The sequence below is a fragment of the Xiphophorus maculatus genome, chromosome 1 (assembly GCF_002775205.1).
Source record: "Xiphophorus maculatus strain JP 163 A chromosome 1, X_maculatus-5.0-male, whole genome shotgun sequence".
Taxonomy (NCBI): Eukaryota; Metazoa; Chordata; class Actinopteri; order Cyprinodontiformes; family Poeciliidae; genus Xiphophorus; species Xiphophorus maculatus.
The window spans coordinates 11642111-11658259 of record NC_036443.1 but is presented as its reverse complement, the minus strand read 5'-3'; the positions used below and the strand labels follow the sequence as shown (position 1 = coordinate 11658259).

The following is a 16149-nucleotide window of genomic DNA, read 5'->3' as shown; positions in this document are numbered from 1 at the left end:
TTAAGTGTTAATTGGATAAAAACTAAAATTATTAGTTGTTACACCTCGTCATGTAGGTTGTAAGATTCAGTTGTAAATTCCTGTGATTATTTTCAGAGAGTAAATCGTGGTGGTATGCTGAAGATACATTGCTGGGGGGGAAAAAATAAGGATTTGCCTCTTGTAAATTCCTGCTTTTTGTTTTTTGTGTTACATTTAAATGTTTCAGATCATCAGACAAATATTAATTACAAAGATAACTTGAGTAAATACATAAAGCTACTAAAACTTTAACTTTATTAATGTTGACATTTAGCGTAGAAGAAGATTATACTTGAAAGAAAAGTAATTGTTTGGAGTAGATTCATTTTGAAGAAATACTAGCTACACAAATTCCAAATTTGTAACAATTTACCTGCACTCTAGAAAATATTGGTTCTATTGTTTGTTGATGATATTTTTCTCTATTATTTTATTATATATATATCACTTTAAATTTACTAATAAATAAAGATCTAATAAAGATCTGTGAATGTCTTCGAATAACAAAATCTTTTTAAATCAGCATGCTTAGGCATGCTTATCTATCATCCGTTTATCTAACGGTCCAAGTAGCTATTGGTCAGTTTGTTGATTGGTGAAGACATCGATTTACAAAATAATTGAATGGCATGTTCTCTGGTCTTTCATGGACATTTTCAAGTGTGTAAACCTGGAGTTTAGGGGTGTGTGGCCAGCAGCAGCTCATTTGCATAAAAGAGACATAGCCCTGAAACAGTTCATTCTGAAAGGAGCTCAAAATAGCCAGAAATGACCAGGTGAAATCCTGCTATCTGAGTATAATGAAAAAAAAATGAATCAGCATGTTTTTTTTTACAGCCATAGATCTACCCTAACTTGTTCAAGGAAGTATAGTAGGTCACCTTTAGCAACCTATATCCAGTTGTTAAACTTTTTCCCTCATATTAGTAGACATATACAATTTGTGTTTGGATTTTTTCAAACAATCAGGCCCATTTGATCCATCTAGGTAAAACGTTTTTCCTTGGCTTATTTGTCTTTGGTTTTACATGATTTTCTCTGTACTGACTAAGTAGTTGCGGCATTACGCCACAAGCAGTTGATCTTCACCCCCTCATCCCCCCCTTCCACCTCCTCACAAACAGATGTTGCCTACAAGGCTTAGTGGGGAGCTTATATAAATTGTCCATCAATCAGAGGCAGTCTTCAGTGAAGCCACCAATCCTGTCATCATCAGTCTTACAGAGGACTCCTAGATGAAAGGATCCCAGCCTTGTATTGCTCCATTAGAACTGTGTAAATATTACATGCTTTCCCTGGATGTGCTAGTTAGCATTACTTCCACCTTGTGGCTTCATTATTTTTGAAATACTCAGCTTTGTCGATGATTGCGAGGCATGACCCAGTTTTGTGACTCGCTATCTCTTTTTTTTCCCTTTTCACTTCTCTTGCTCATTTTCCTCATTCTCATTTCCCTCTCACACTGAATTTGTCCTTTTTGTCATTTATTCATCGTGTCTCTCCACTTACTGCCTCTGCATTGCCTTCATTCTTTCAGCTTGCATCTGTGTTACTCTCATCCTCTCTCCCTCTCATCTATGCATTCTTTATTTCACAATTTGTCTCTCTTCCACAGCCTATTATTATTTTTTTCTCTCTCTGCCCCCCCCCTCCCCCCCACCCGTCAGTCTCCCCGTTCTCCTCTTCTTCCTCTACCCTTCTTCTTCATGTTTTTTCATTTCTCTCCACCAGCACCACGTGTGTCACGGATTGAAACATCGCAAGCAGTGGTCCCTGCTGAACAATTACCATGCAAAGCAATCCAAATAGAGATGTTTGCCGAAAACAACATGTGTGTAATTACTGCTTAATGAGGCCCTTGTCTCAGGCAGAATGCCCAATTAAGCTGCCGATGAGAAAGCGATGCCAAGCCTCGCTGAAGAAAAAGAGACGAGTGAAGGGGAAAAAAAGGGGGGTGGGGGGTCGGGAAGGGGAATATGGGGTGTGTGATGGAGAAGTACAACTGGGAAGGTTGTAGCGCAGAGAGAAAGGTGGAGATGATGGGAACATAGCGACAAAGAGTGAAAAGTGAGGGATAGAAGTAAGACAGTAAAAGAAAAATGGAAATAAGTGGAACACCAAAAAAAAAGGGAAAGAGTAAAAGATATTCCCCAGCCCACATGGAGTAATGGCTGAGCTGATAGCACTGAGCCAGCAGTAAATTGGCATTTTAAATGGAAGAGTGAGAAAGTGCAAAGCAGCGTTGTTCAGAGAAAGGAGCATAAGGGAAAGGGCTTTACATTGCAATATATAAGCAGCCATGTTGAAGCACAAAATGGCTGACCTTTTTTGGGCCGTTTTGGCCTTTCTGACGATCACCGCATTGCCTGATGTCAGCAACGAAATTGATCAACCTCCCAGTTCATTTCCTCTCTTTGAGCACCAAAAGAATTCACTTTGCAAAAATTAACTCCCAACGAAAGCTCCGCCAGGTGTTGCGGGGTTAAAAATGACATTGTTCGGCCACTCTCTTTCAATCTCTTTCCACCCGAGAGAATCTTTAACAGGCTCTCTAAGTGGCTTTGCGTCATATTAAAGTGGAGTTTAATGGAATAAAATGGCTCAGTTAGAAGAGAACAAGAGGCTGTCATGTGAGGGGCTGGGGGAAGAGTTTATTGCAGATATGTGAGCCAGGTCAAGATTGTTTGACCTTCTCTCTGCAGGTTAGTCAGATGATAAACACTCCCGTGCTTGATTAAGCAGCCGGCTGGATCTGCAGCACAATTAGTCAGCATTCAACTTCAGCAAACACAGAGCACTCGCTTACTGCTTTCAGATTGATTCCTTTGAATGGGAGTGTGGCTTAAATATGACTTACACGCAGCTCCTGACTCGATTTCATGTTTGCATATGTAGATGAATGTAAATGTAATCATTAAATTAGTCATGTGAATCCTCACTTGGGCCTTTTTTAATGCATGCGTCGTTAACCAATCGTCGCCGCAAGGCAAGTTCTCGTTCTACCCAACCTTTCATCTGCAGTGACGTACAGTAATTTCTCTTTCTCACCACTCACATCCTCATTTACCTACTTCAGCCTTTTCCTGCCTTCCAGCATAGATATTAGATTTCCCCCCCGAAGGAATTCAGCTCATTTCCGTCCATTAGGCTACCTATTTGGCCATTGTTTTGAGCAGGTACATCTTACGATCCATTTGTATGCTCTCCTATCTGGTGTTTGTTTACCTTTCAAACCTGTGGTAACCTTCTCCTTAGCACAAAGCGGACCACCGACAAAATCAGAAGGTCCCCTTCTCATTTTCCTTCTCATCCATATATTTAAATCTGAGGAATGTGACATGGAATGCTGTCTGGTTTGATCATGTTTCTACTGCTGTCAGTTTACGAGTTTCTTTTAGGCCTTGGCATTGATAAGACTGACTTTGGTCAACAAATAGAGATGTTGACTGTATTTGACAAGCTTAATTTTTGTGGGTTTTCACAGTTCCAGACAGAGGTCTAAATAAATCCATGATGTGCATGAAAGCATTCAGTTGGGTATTTTATTGACGCTTGTGAACCATTCTTTATTATTAGTTGATTAATTATATGATAGATAGCCTGTGGTTTATTTGCTTTCAAATTTTTGAGGCACTTCTCCAATCCACAGTCAAAATCATGCCTACAGACTGAAATACTACCCCACCACTAATAATAACGGTCCCTCAATGAGTTTTAAGGAAACCACAAACTTTCGGTTGCCATCAGTAAGATCCTGGCATAATTTTGGCTACATACTCGACCATTCATCTTTTCAGAAATGGAGGAGCTCTTTTAATTTGATTGACTCATTTCTAAGCATATGCTTTAAGTCTCCAATATGATTAAGGTCATGGCAATTACAGAAGGTCAATGTTAGTCTGCTTTATCTGTTCTAAAACCAGCATTGACGTGTGATTAGGATCTTTGTCCACGTTGCAACTGTCTTGCTGTCGAATTGAGTTAAAGGTAGTTCACCTTTTTCCATTGTGCCCATCATTTTCTGCAAGCCTCCTGTACCTCTAGGAGTGAAACAGACCCACAGCATGATACGACTACCACCATGCTTTACAGCTGGTTCTGAGTACTTATGTTGAAAGTCTCGTTTGTGTTCTCTTTGTTCCCAAGCAATTCAACCCTTGTCTTATTTGCCCATAGAACTATCCGCTGCAAAGTTCAGCCAGTCATTACTGTGTTGATTTTATTTCTTTAAAAAAGGTCTGTTTAATTGTTCTCTCTCCAGCAATTGTGACACATTTCAAACTAATCTCTTTTTCAGCTATTTAGTTCAGTAGAGAGAGCAGAGCTAGCATGGTGCACTCTGCTGTTGACCCTGTGTTGTTTCGCTGCACCCTCGCCGGTCGGGAGTCATTTGTTGTTACGCGAGCCCTAACCCCATGTCAAGGAGTGTTTTGGCACCTGCAGCAAGTGATCCTTCATTGCCTGATTAGCTCCAGTTAGAAGACACAGCATGCCTTCACTTCACAGCGCGCACACACACGCACGCACCCCAAACACACCCTCGAAGACAGCAAGCGCACACTTCCTAACTGGATGCAGTCATAGATTCATTCACACTCGTTCTCTTTTCTCACACACACAGCAGAGCCTACAGGGAAAAGCCCGTCTCTCGTCACCACGCTCATGTAGCCTAATTACCGGCCCGCTGACGAACAGTAATTGCCCGTGCTGCCATGCCACCACGAGGTTTAACCAAAGTGACAAAGTCATTAGTCTCACACTTGAGGCCACCCGTAAAGAGCTTTAGAGCTTTTCCTCTTTGTACCTCCTCTCCAGGCACCCGTCGTCCTTTTTAATTTTTTCTCTCCCAAAACTCACCTCGCATACAATGTTTATTTATCCTTTGTGTTTCTGTTCACAGTTTGATGCTGACAACATGTATATGAATGACAGCAACCAAGATTTTCGGTCACCAAATCAGGTAAGACACCCCACGTGTTTATAGTGCCTCTGAAACATATTCACACTTACTGAACCTTTAGATTTTATTGGGATTTAACACTAAAGGACAGATATTAGGAAAATGATAAATGTTTTTTCAATTTTGATTTTCCTTTATTCTGATTCAGCAAAATCCAAATGTCTTCAAAGAACACCTGTGTGTAATTTATTTTCAATATAAATGTGTTCTTTGAAGGCCTCGGAGATTTTTAGAGAACATTACAGAATAAACAGTATCATGAAGATCAAGGAACAGACAAAGCTGCTTTTTAATTCCAAAGTTTAACCATCACACAGAGATGCACTGGTCATCCAGCATGCCTGTCCACCTAAACTGGGCATTAATCAGAGAAGCATCCTCCACAAAATATTCACATTTTGATTATTTTTGTCTGAAGCACATTTTCCTATACTAAACATAAAATAATTTATCCAAATGAATCTGACATTACTGGTTCCACTAAAGACACAGTGCAAATGTTGACCATTCTGAGATTATTGAGGCCCTGGCACTGTTTCAGTCCCATGGTCAGTGATTTAGACACAGCCACCGCTCTGAGTGCTCCCAGCTGGTAGATGGGAACACATGGCAGGACATATGGCAGAATTTGGACCTCAAAGATTTGTTAATCCAGCGGCTCGGCCTTCTTGTTCCGACGAAGCACGATGAAGGTGGAGCCTTCGTGTCAATTAGCGCCTTGCCAAATAACTCAAAGCGGCAGCGGACAAAGCCCCAGGGCCAAGGACGGCAAGACCCACGCATGCAGCAACTATCTGTTTCTCACAAACACACAATTACAGTAATAGGAAGTGACATAATCTGAGAGACAAAGGACAGTTTTACTCTCGGTGATGGATTCTTTCACCATAACTCTTAATGCAGCTGTCCATGGTCATAAGTTTTAATTCTGTCATAAATCGCTACGTTCATTGACACTGAAACAAACACATTCTCTGACTTTCTCTGTGTGTTGTGATTTTGAGATACCTTCCTATAAACTTCTCACTCATTGCAACTGTAGCTACAGAGAAGTTTTCTGTGAATATACCCTGCATCAAAGTCAGGGCAATATGTAAGAATTAAAAAAGCAGCAGTATGGATTCATACCAAAAGCTAATAGGTTTTTCTGACCATGACTCACCTTTACACCACATGCTTTTGTGGAAGACTGAGTGGTGCAATAAATGCGGAGACAAGATTTATTAAAAAACTTCCTGCAAGCAGCTCTTTGAACAATCTTACTTAAGAAGCCCTCCACCCTTCTTTTTCCTCCTTTTTCTTTAAATTTGTGTTACTAGCCCATTAAAAAGAATTTAATTACAACCGTAACTCGGAAAGTGCTTTCAAACAAGCCTTTGAAGATGTTAGGAGCAGCCAAAATGTCCTCACTGTACAAAAATGTGCTTACTCACATGATGTAAAATTTAAATTAGACCCTGCAAAAAACAGACAAACAAAAAACATATGGATGTGGACCTCACCGCAAACACATAAACACTCATAAACCTCCACCAACTCAGACACACACATGCACAATCAAAAAGAGAGTTCAATAAACACACACATATGGACACATGTGCTTTCATCCTACAGGATTGTATATTTCTTTGATGTTGGGATTGCGGGACTTTAACGAAGGGTCGAGTGGGGAGCTTTAGCAGCTTATTGTCTGCTTACAGCTCACATCACAAGACCGTAAAGTCGGTTGTTGTTTGCCACATTTCCTCGTCTGCCCCAATTATGTCACCGCTCGCGCATACGTGTGCTTGCTAATTGGGATAAATGTCCAGCTTTGTAGTTTTGCTGACGGTGCGGTCATGCGTCAATCACCAGCGCCCACTCCAGGTTTGCAGTGTTGTGTCAACAAATACCTTCTTAGTGGATAAGGCAATTTGGGCTTTTCAAAACATGTCAGCTGCAGTTGATGCTCTGTCAGCGCTGTCAAATAGGAGCTAACACACAAGCTGTGAAGAAACCTGGGAAACAGAGAGTTCATTGTTGGGCGTCTCTGTCTTTCAACAGAGCGCCTTCAATTTCAAATTTTATAGCAGGATATAATAGCATCAGTATAATACTACTAATATTTTTAAAATTGCCTTTTTTTGACAGAAACATTTTCCAGCTCGAATTAGTTTATTTTTCTCCTCTTTCGGACTATCTTAATGTGTTGCATTGCTCAGCTTTTGAGAAAATGAACAGAAGTAAAAGGCTCACAAGGGGAAACCTAAACATCACTCTGCCCAGAGACACTCTCCAGCTCATTCTGGGGCATCCCAAGGCTTTCAGTAGCAAAAACAGATAGAGTCACTTCACTAAGTGTCCTCCCAATGGGACCTCAAAAGGAAGGCATCAGGAAGGCGTCCTGATCAGAGACCCAAACTTAGCTGACCTCGTTTTGATCTGAAAGACCTCTGGTTCTACTTGGAGCTTACTCGCATGTGTTAGTACATAGACAAACCAGAAATTTCACACCTTTTTCTTTGAGGTTCAGCTGCTTCTTTACCTTGATACCAGTTCCCACGTTGCAGCAGATAAACTGCAACGTGTGACACTGGCAGGAGTTCATCCTGTAATCAGTGGGTTGCTCTGTCGAGAACCCAATCTTGCACTTCATCCAAACACACTTTCCACTTAATGCATACAGCAAAAAATAAAATCTCATCCCAAAACCTAGTAATTTATTTGAAAAACATTTTGAGAGCTTATTTCTAACTACAAACAGTATTTGGGCCAAAAATGATGACACTGGTCTTGCTTTGTCCTTCATTTAGAGGGAAGATGCCACACTGTTCAGCAGTCAGTTAGCTCCTCCTTTCCAACATCATGGCGTTAGTTTTCTCTTGCAAAACTAACATAGTGTGGCAAATAAATAAATTCACCTTTTTTTTCTTCTTCCAAATGTACAACCATTGTTCTGCCACTCCACAAGTGCTCCATCCTAGTTTGTGTGTCAACTGCAACCAACCCAAAAAATCCAGAACACACTAGTTGTCCCCCAGAATGATCCGAATGGTTGAACAAGCGATGTATTCAAACACAGTTCATGCATATAATATGTGTGTTTTCTTTATGCTTCATACATAACGTTAGCATTTGCTATGATATGATTCAGGTTTTTCTGATTGCATGTATTAAATGTTCTGTGTTTTGTTATGGAGATCCAGGATCCTCTAATCTAATATCCCCTCCCCCATTTTTTTTTTTCCTGCATGACTAGCACTGTGGTAAAAAACCTTTATTCCTTAGATCATAGGGCAATGCTCACAATTACTGTACTGCTGCACAGGTCAAGCATATTTTTGAAAGAAAGAGGCCATATGCTTTATTGCATATTTTAACAGTGTGGTCAGATACCAAGCCGAACCCGTACATGATGTGTGCCTGTGAAAACGGTGCATGTAGCCAGAACAGAGACTCCTTTGTTTGCATGTCTGGGGTCTTCTACAGCAAATGCACTGAGGTAGCAGTCTGACACAGCCAGAAGATTACATTACACATAACATCTCTAGGCTTTTAAAAAAAAGAGCAAACCGCTAATCAGAAACAGCCTTAAAGGGGCTGTTCACTGTATGCTTGAATGCAGCCCATCCATTCAAACAAGATGTTTGTTTTTTTTTCCTTACTTAAAATATTGCATGTTTTCTTTAAAAAACATCCATGTGAGCTGCACATACGGAGCTGTGGGGCAGTTTGATGATGCTAATGTTGTTACATTTTGTTCATCTGTTAAGAGTTTCAAAATATAAGCAAATGTGTGGGAGTTTTCTTTGACCAGCTTTGTTTGTATCGCCCACTCACAACGCTACGAAGGGACAGTTTGTTGAAATAAAGATTATTAAATGCCTCATTTATCCTGATGGAATGGAAATAAGCATTACAGAATTGCAGATCTCTCAGACGAACTAGCTGCAGATTTGATTAGATTAATAGGGCGTCATCGTTACCTCGAAATCACTTTTTAATCGGAATATACTTTCCAAAGTCGTAAAGGTTCCTTCTCAATCTACATCAGCTTAAATAGGATTAAAACAAAACGTGGCAGACCCATCATTCTTTACAGAATGCGAAACGTAAACACTTTCATGATTGGAATTTGTGAACATTTATTCAGACTCAATGAGAAAGTGAAGAAACTGGCAGTGTGCTCATTATCAACCCGTCACACGGATAAATGTGAAATAAGGCGGACCGCCGTTTATATTTCTGCAGTGCTGTTATAGCTCCGTGAGAATGATTGGTGTTCCTCCAACCACGCCAACACAAATTCTAATTTTGTTTAATAGGCAATGAGTGCCCTTCATTGGCTTTCATATCAGGCTCGATCAGTTTGAGTGGTTGTGCAGACTTGTTCCTATATGTATATTTCTGGAGTTTTTGGGCTGGCCTCTCCTTTCTCTCTGCAGTGTAATTAGTCCTCATGGACTCATGTGTCTTCATAGGTAAACCACAGGCTTAGACAAGTAGAGAATATTTGGATTAAATGAAGCAACATAGTGGTGGATGTTGAAGTAATGACAGACCACTACAAGTGCTAATATGTGTCATTTTCTTGTTGCTCTTTGCAGGGTTTTGCAAGTGTTCAACTTTGTCACATTCTATTTTGTCTCACAAATGTATTCATGTCTTGTCTTTGGGCCATTTTAACATGAGAATATCCTTGAAGCTGATCCACGCCATTATAAATCTGACTATATATGTATCGTAGTTGTCCTTAAAGATGAAACTTCTGCAGTCTATAACAGTTCTCCTTTCAGCATTCCCCTTTATTCACCTGCTCTGTTTAGCTTCCCTCGTCCTGTTTTTCCCTATACATAGTCACCTACATGTGGGCCAGAAACTGTTATAGTGTTATTTAACCAGACTGCTCTATTCTATATATTTGCTGTCTCCTCTACATGACTTGACTGCAATCATGACTTCTTGTGGCTTTTTGTCAACAGCTTGTTTTGTTAAATTTGTGTCTAGGCCAGATTTGTAAAGTGCAGAACTAGTTTTCATGTCAACAGATTTCATCTCCTGAGTTTTGGACATCTGCAGCTCCTCAAGCGCTCGTCTGCTTTATGCCCTCATTTCCAGACATATCAATTTAAAGTTAGTTTTGATAGTTTTACAGTTGTACCATATTTTGAGTTTTGACTGATGGATTGAACAGCTCTCTGTGAGAAATCCAAAGCTCGTGTTATTGGTTTCATATCAAACCCTGACTTCTGAAAGCAACCAGCTGCTCATTTTTCAGATTTTCTTGAGGAGTTTCTGAAACCATATCTCATTTTTCTTCTATTTTACTCTACTTTGTTTAGTCTATCACAATATACTGAGGTTTTGTTTATAACATCCCTTAAATGAGACATTTCCTGACTTTTTTTTTTTTTGACAAATCAACTTGAATTTTGAGGTGCTCATTAAAGGTATTTTGACTTGATCGAAATTGGAAGCAGACTTGCAGTATCTTCTTAGCATTTCTTCCTCACAGATTTTTCCGAGGGAACATTTTGTCATTTAAATCTACTTTCCTTTCTCCCACAAGGGATGTTTTTAGAGATGGTTGTTTATACACAAGTCATCCCTTGAAGGAAGTCTTCAAGCAAGCATAGACTAGCACAAAGCAAACTATTTAAAAATACACTATTATTTCTTTGCTTCTTCCTCTTAAAACTTTTCATCTTTAAGCACACTCTCTTTGTGTTGTTACTGGTTAGTTAACCAAGCAGGTAGTTATTGTGTAAACTCAAGGTAATTTATTCGTCACAAATTGACAATAAACTGGTTAACTGTTTGTTCATTCCTCTGCGATTTGTTTATTCTTTTTGTTTCTCTGAGTCAGAATTAAATTAAACTAAATAAAAGATGGATTTTCTTTTTAATATAGTAGAAACACTAGAAATAATCCCAAATTAAAGTTTAACAAAACGTTTGCATTTAGTACTTTTAATAAACTTCAGAATATTAAAAGCCGATTCATATCAGGTTCTCACTAATAAAATAAAATAATAAATAATAAAAACACAATTGAATAGTTTTACTTTAAACTATAGAATTGGATAACTTAATACCTTAATAACTAAATAAAGCAAAGTGGTTGTATTTTCTCTTGGTGTTTCAAAACCATACAAAAAAAGTGATAATCTTTATAATAATTATAGTCTTAAGTTTTAGCAGAATTTTGATTTTTTCAGAATGTGGGATACTTTAAAGTTTAAAGCATCAAGAATCGTATAGAAAATATAGGATATTGAACTAAATGTAATTTAAAATGGATGTTAACTACCTTAACTTTGACTTGAATCAAAGTAAACTTGAAGCAAGGTTTGTTAGATTTAATTTCTTACTCTGTATCGCAGACAAAAGATCGAGTGAACTGTGACTCCCGTCAGAGACAACACAATGAAAACTGAAAGTTAAAACGTTTTTCAGACATTCAGACACACTTTTTGTTCTCAGGACATTATGTGAGCCTGTATTTCTCCGTTCACTTTAAGAAAACATTTTTTATGCTTTCCTTATTTTATATTGAACTGTACTGTGTTAAAAATAGAAAAAAAAGCAGCACATCCATTTTATATTAACTATTTCAAGCACATTTGGTGAGAAAGGGATCTTTAAAAACAGAAACTGAGGCTTTCAGGATAATTACAACACAAATTCAAAATGCGGTGGGTGGCAAGACAACAATGCTTGAAAAGATAGAAAAAAAATCTTCCTCTAAATACTGAAGAAGAAGTCAATGACCAAACCCAAAGGACAAGACATAACTTCAGGACATTTCAGAAGATTTTCTTAGTTTTCCTTGACATTCAGGACAACTCGTGTCTCACATATAGCTTGGTTTTCCATTTTCGGTATGTGCTTCTTATTTGGTGAATGAAGTACAAAATGGACAGATGGCTCCTTCAGTCACCTGCCAGTTACTCTTTTGATCCTCCCTTCTTTTTTCCACTATTGAAGGACAACTATCTCAGATGGCTCTGTCTAACAAACCATCTGGTATGTCACATTATGTAGCAGAAATATGTTGGCACTGAACCTCATTTAAAATTACAGACAACCATTTATATGTTTTCGTGAAACTTTGAACTACGTTTTTTTTTTAATTTATAGCTAAATGAGTTAGTCTACTTGTTACCCTACAAAGTATCTTTGGCAGATTTCCTGCAAATGAAGAATATTTTTTTCTCTTTCAGGCAACATTAATCATGAGACAGGTGTTATTTGTCCTGTAGGACCATCCCACATTCACTCTTCTTTTTCCCTACTTTCATCCTTTTCTATATCTCTCTCTCTGAGTCAGAAACACCTCAGTTCACCTCGGCACCCAGTGTAGGCGATGCTGATGTGAAAAAGCACCATTACTTAATAGTGAGTCACAGTGCACCATTATACCCCCACCAGCACAACTGCAGTATTCTCCTAACTACCTAACACTGGCTCTCCCCTCCAAACCTCTCCATAGAAGTAAAAGTAAAAGTCTTCTCTATGTTTGCGTTATCGTGCTGCAAGAAAAAAATAAAAATCCTAGCGGAATGTTTGAGAAAATGGAAGAAAAAAAAATTGAGGGTATGAAAACGCCAACACACATCTCACTGCTTCTTTGAGGATCCACAGACCCGTCGGCAAGGTCGTCAGAATGAAGAGGAGATACAACTTATTCGTTGTGTTTGACTCTTTTTTTTTTTTTAAGAATGTGTGCAAACTCAATATCATAAAATCAGGCTGAACATTTTTTTTTTTTTTTTCCCCAGCTCTTAAACCAGCAGTGGTGCATCGATATGTGAAAACTGAGCTGGAAGAACATCAAAGGAACACATGAGCAACATGAACACCAATACTAAAGGGTGGGGGGGAGTATTGTGAGTTGTAGTCAGAACCAGTGGTAGACCTTTTTATTTTTTTTTAGGTCAGTGCATGTCAGCCAATAAGTTCAATTATCATGGGTCTCTGAAGTGCAACAAGCACTGAACTCCAGTGTGCATTTGCAGAGCTGAAATAAATACTGCGCTGAGAGAGGAAAGACTTTATAGAAATTATGTAGACATTCACTCCAAACTGAATGTGATTAGGAGCACAGAAGACAGCGTGGTAATCTGTGATTACATAAGAGGTCAACACTTCCCTTGTTCTTTAAGTCTGAGCATGCTCATGGACTGCCTCGCAAAAATGTTGATCCCACTTGCACCGTTTTCGTATTTTGTCACAAACTCCAAATTCCGCTATTGGGATTTTCTTTTGTGACATTTGATGCAAGAAAAAATGCAAAATGTTTTGTGTGTATACTTGCATTTATGCATTTAAATATATTTATATGGAAAAAAGTGTGAAAAGTCAGCTCTTCATCATCATTACCTCATAGAATCAGGGTTTGCTGCAATTGCGGCAGCAAGTGTTTTGAAGCGTTTTTGCACATCTACAGTAATCTTTTTCCAATCTTCGGTGGGGGGGGTTATGGGTCGGGTGTTTTGTCAAAACTTCTCCAGCTCAGTAAGATCGGACGAGGTTCTACGGGTTCTCCCCGGGTTCTTCCTAAAATACAGAAAGGCACCATCTCCCAAAAACAGCAGCAGAAATGCATTCAGTGATTCATACACTTTCAGAACTTGAAACCTTAGCTCTATTTTGGTCCTGGTCTTTCTCTCCCTCTCTCTGTGTGTACATGCAGCACGATGCGCTGAGGGATTTAGTGGGACTAAGTAGTTTGATATTTCTATTGGTTTTTTTGCATATATTTTCTCTCGCTCTTTCCCTCTCTCCCAGTGATCTTTCTCATCATGTGGAGACCAAGGTCATGGCTGATTGAAATATAATAGAAGTGCAGACATCTGGCCTAATACTGTGGGAAGTTAAATCTATTTTAATGGCCCCTGCCGCAGTGGATTCTCTCTGATGCACTCTTGCGCTTCACTGACAGTAAATCACAATGTTCTCTTATTGCCCTGACTGGAATGAGGGCATAGAGAAAGAACAATGAGGGATCCACATCATTTGTTTTCACCACCCCCCCCCCTCTTTCCCTCACCGCTCCGCCTCCCATCAGCCCCCACTCCTCTCCGTTTGCGACTCATAAAGCAAGGAGCTTAAAGAGAGTGACATCATGAAAATAAAAATAAAGGGGATTATAGGCAAGCTATTGTGCCATATGTGATTACCGGGGCTTCCATGTTCCCTCGAGGGTGGATGGGTGACTATGAGACAACATATTTTCTTTATTCATTCAATTCTCACTAATGAATAAGAATAAGAAATAAGGCCAAGAGCACAGTGTTACACCCTTTGCTTGAAAAAAAGAAATTAAGTATTAGACCAGAACTCAAGAACCTTCTATTTTCTCCAATGTAAAAGATTTGAGATATATATATATTTTTAAACTTCTTATCTTTAATCTATAACTGAGTTAAACCGCACTGACATAAACCTGGCCCCCTTTCACGCCTTTTCAAAGCACTTCCTTTGCAGCCGTGCTTTTAGAGATCACGTCCAATCCAGCGCAGGTCCACCCACATCTGCAATGGAGAGTCAGGTCCTTTTTACCCACCTAAATGAGATCTATTCTGATGTGACATTTGAGAGAATTACCAGCGCATGGGGGAGCAGGGAATAGGTTAGCTCATTCCTCTTCTATTGGCCAAAGCCCGGCACAGTCTACCTGTCCTTTACTGATGGACGTTACCTATGACCCTGGCTTGCTATTGGACGTGCTGAAATGCCCCCACCCCTCCACACACACTTCACGTATCCCAGTTCTGTCTTTCTGTCTGCCAGCCTCGTCCGTTCTGCCGTTTCGTTTTCTCTCTATTGTGCCAAACCGTCTGCCTTTCTTGATACATCATCCAAATCGAATTCCCTGTCATTTCAAAGCCAGGTCAGGTAGCCTCTGTGGAACCAGCAGCTCATCGCTGTAATGGTCAGTTGTTTGGCGCGCCTCGGCTAAGGCACCTATTGATGATGGGTTTGATTTCTGCCCTTTCTCTCCCCCGCGAGGCTTCTCTTTGAAGGTGAATTTTGAAATTCTCCATGAGATGCTTAAAAGAGTTACAGTCACTATGCATCAGTCTATCCGGAGCGAGCAGAGTGGACACGAAAAGATTTATGTATGCATGACCAGCTGTCGTTTGTTGCTCTGTCATTTTTTTAAAAGAAGCATATGGCAGAATGACTTTCTATAGGACACTGTCAACTCATTCAAAGTTATAGATTTTCTTGAAACAATGGAGGGAGATCTTTTGGAGATTTTAGAAAGAGGAGATTGTGTGCATAATTTTTTATCTTCCTAATTCGTCAGACACATCATTGTTCCCTGATGAGCCGTCTTCTGCTAAACACCTGATGGGCCTCAAATGGCTCCATTGGAAAACTAATTGTTTCATCTCATTTGCTCAGTCATTAATAACTTGAAACAGAATGACGTTAAGCTAATATGTGTTTCTACAGAATGGTAACCTAAGTAGTGTGTATACCTTGAGAAAACTGTATACAGTTTTCTCAAGGGCAAATGAAGGTCTTTATTTAATGCTTCATCATAGTATAACTCAGCGGTGTGTGTGTGGATCTGGATAAAGCTTGTGACTGATTTTGTGCAGTGTTGCTATTGGGTTATAAAGTACTGGGCATGCTTTGTAGGGGTACCTGGACTTTGTGCAAACAAAGCAAGAGTTGTGTCAACACCCTCAACACAAAGTCAAGCTCCTTCCCACAGCAAATTGAGCTCCTCTTGTCACCAAAGAACATGATGAAGAAATGGTGTCTCGTTGGGGTTACGTTGGAGCGTCGTCTTTGCTTTTTCTGCAGATCGTGTGGTTCTGTCCCGTGTCTTCAGGCCATGGTCTTCAATATGCACTGCGGCAAAGCGTTCAGCAACTCAGGGTTCAGTGTTTGCTCAAGTGAGGCTAGATTGAGTGGGGAGATGGATAGACAAATGCTGGCCCCATTCGAAGATGTCTATGCACGTACCACAGAGAGTAGAATGAGAATTGACTTGAGAAACTACAGTATGTATTTCCCTGAATAGTTGGATGAGTGGATGGGTGGAGAGATGGATGTGTTTAGGGTGTTGTCTTAAAACACATCCTCAGATGTGACTCAAATTTACTTAGTCATTGTGAGTTAACCTGTTAGCAGCTAAACCCATGACATACTCACCTGAGTATTGTCAAATA

At 39.6% G+C, this 16149-nt stretch overlaps 1 protein-coding gene across 2 annotated transcripts in view; it reads left to right on the top strand.

Annotated features, from left to right (window-relative positions):
- Nucleotides 1–16149, top strand: part of LOC102220182 (TOX high mobility group box family member 2-like) — a 104790-nt gene that overhangs the window by 51179 nt on the left and 37462 nt on the right. For both annotated transcript variants that reach the window (XM_005808933.2, XM_023341296.1), the window contains one exon: nt 4922–4981. In XM_005808933.2, coding sequence (XP_005808990.1) covers nt 4922–4981 — 60 coding nt within the window. The remainder of the gene's footprint in view (nt 1–4921; nt 4982–16149) is intronic.